General features: G+C 41.4%; 1 protein-coding gene across 1 annotated transcript in view; it reads right to left on the minus strand.

The window, feature by feature from the left end:
* LOC104763551 (glycerophosphodiester phosphodiesterase GDPDL7-like) overlaps window positions 1-1,977 on the minus strand; it is a 2,954-nt gene extending 977 nt beyond the window's left edge. The window contains exons 1-6 of the mRNA XM_010486909.2: window positions 1,891-1,977; window positions 1,614-1,733; window positions 1,167-1,463; window positions 982-1,091; window positions 395-893; window positions 20-292 (exon numbers count right to left, since the gene is read on the minus strand). Of these exons, the coding sequence (XP_010485211.1) occupies window positions 20-292; window positions 395-893; window positions 982-1,091; window positions 1,167-1,463; window positions 1,614-1,725 (1,291 nt within the window). The 5' untranslated portion in view covers window positions 1,726-1,733; window positions 1,891-1,977. The remainder of the gene's footprint in view (window positions 1-19; window positions 293-394; window positions 894-981; window positions 1,092-1,166; window positions 1,464-1,613; window positions 1,734-1,890) is intronic.

The following is a 2,635-nucleotide window of genomic DNA, read 5'->3' on the forward strand; positions in this document are numbered from 1 at the left end:
AGATCAAAAGAGAAAATGCCATTGGTAGGCTGGACCTCAGGAACACTGGTGGCTCGAGACATGAAAGTAGTCATGGCGGTGGTACTTGCTGTGAGGTCTGCAGAATCATGGCAGAAAGCAATTCCGTCTTTGGACATCTGGACAGAACAGTCAATCACGTCTGCTCCATCATTGACTGCTTTCTCGTAAGCCAGATCTGTGCAGCCTGGATAGTCCCCGCTTGCTCCATTATGAGTTATAACTAAGGCATTCCCTACTTTGGGGAGATTGCCCTTTTGGTGAGAAAAGCAAGCTGCAAGAACATAGACACATGAGGTGTTAGCTTCTTTCAGATAGTCAAATATCTGAGGTTTCATCTACATATGATGAGGGTATATATAGTAAGTCATCTCACTGATGGCTTGTGAGGCTGTTGGCGGGAAATCGGTGATGATGCCATCAACAGAGAACTGGCCGTTGTCTACAAACTGAAGATACTCAGCGGAGGGATCAAAGCTGTAGTTGAAGCTAGTGCGCATGTCATTAGCAAAACCAGAAGCATAGACCTCTAGACCAGCTTTGTGAGCATCAGCCACAAAGGTGGTGGCGGGCTTAAGGTACTTAGCTGTGTCAACGGGCCAAATGTAGTCTTTGGGGACAAGAACGCCTGAAGCAAAGGCCTTAATTGCTGCGAGGTTCTGTTGAAGCTCGCTGTATTTCTTGTTGGTGGTGGGTTCAATGGCCTCGGGGTCTTTGAACTCGAATATGAGCTTTGTCTTGGCTCTGCCTGCGTCCATCCCTATGCTCTTCAAGAAACCGATCTCCGGAGATGAGATGACATTAATGCCGCGGAATCGCAAGCTTCTCAGGTACTCAGCTGCGCTCAACTTGTGTTCCATGTAGAAGGCATCGTACTGCACATTTGATTGTTTATTCGTTTAATGAATCAACAAGAACCTTCCCATGTTTTTTAATCATATGCTCATAGAGAAGAAGCTGTACCTGAACGCTCAACCAGAATTTGGGAGGCTTGGTTCCAAGGACGTCCTCCACGGCAGATACTGGCATTTGACCGTCGAAGATGCTGGGCCTAGAGAAGATGTTCTGAACCACTGCTCAATAATACAAAACATAAAAATGTGTGGTGGTGGAGAACATTGAAGGGAGGAAAAGAGAAGAAGACATACAAGAGACATTGGAGAAGATGGTGTCGGCGTCGTAATCAAGGACAAACCATCCCTTGAGGTCTTGGCCGTTGACCTTGTAAGTCTTCTGGGCTTTGGGGAAGAGCGTGGAGATGGTGGTTGCATTGTCAAGTCTAATATCTGACAAGCAAAGGCCTACGCCATCCTTAGACATCTGAAGGTTGCACAACATTGTGAGGCCAGGGGAGCTGGTGCTAACCGCCATGTCGTTTGCAGGGGCACTTGACTCCGGGAAAAGACCTGAAAAGCCGCCTCTGGCGACAACCGCAGGCTCTTGTCCTGAAAGACATGAGACAGGTATATAAGTTATTTGAAACAAACAAACAACACGTTATGCAATATGGGCATGTTCATATATTATAACACCAAAGAAACACAAAAAAAAGAAACATGTAATGTAATTATGTAAAAGGATACTAAGTTACTAACCGGTAAGGGTGAGCCATTTCTTGGCAGGAACAGCTGCGGCAGCAGCAGGGGTCTTGGGTGCGACTACACAAGAGTGTATGAAAAGGGAGAAGAGAAAGAAAAACCTCAGCATGATTGATCCTGCANGAAAAGAAAGAAAAACCTCAGCATGATTGATCCTGCATTTTTGTGTGTAGCGTACGTACGTACCCCCAATGGAAAAGTAAAATCAGATAGACAAAGACAGTATTATACATTTTAGAAAAAAGTGAGAGAGAGAGAGAGAGAGAGATCTCACAACGAGACAAGAACATGAATCCCCTCTTCTGGTTGTTTTCCTCGTTTGGGTTTGAGGAAGGAAAAAGAAGAGAAGGAGGAGGTGGAGATTGGTCAAACAAGTTAAAATGGTAAAAAAAAAAAAAAAACTTGCTCATATTCCCCCATTTATGGCTATTTACTACTCCCTATTTTTACCTCTTTTCCTACCCTCCATTCCCTTTCTAACCGCTTTTCCTATTTTATAATCTTCATCTCCATTGTATAACTACCATAAACTTTTGCAAGTTCATATGTTTTGGTCTATTGGACTTTGGACTATATATATTTGTCATATATGTTTTTTAAGCCATCTTAAACAACATATATGACAAATATCTATATGTATGTACAGTTGTACTAGAGTTGGACATTCGGACCAAACCGAATTGACCAAATAAGTTGTATTCTTTCGCAGTCTTGGTTCGTGACATCTATAGACTATACCGATCAGCTTTTGCCTAAACTTGAGATAAATCTCTATTAACGTTTTTCATGTGGAACCTAAAATTTGGAAAAATACCAAACTTATCATAATAATGTACGTAAAAATTCTTAAAAAGTCGAAATATTTTTGGTCACGAAAACCGTTAATTTCGGTTCAATTCAGTAATATTAATATTACCGTGATCGAACCGTAATTACTAATCTAACTTTTTAAAAATTTTTATTTCAATGAGATAATGATCAAGGTAAGTAAATTGGACAAAAAAAAAAAAAAAAAAAAA

This window comes from Camelina sativa, chromosome 18, assembly GCF_000633955.1.
Source record: "Camelina sativa cultivar DH55 chromosome 18, Cs, whole genome shotgun sequence".
Taxonomy (NCBI): Eukaryota; Viridiplantae; Streptophyta; class Magnoliopsida; order Brassicales; family Brassicaceae; genus Camelina; species Camelina sativa.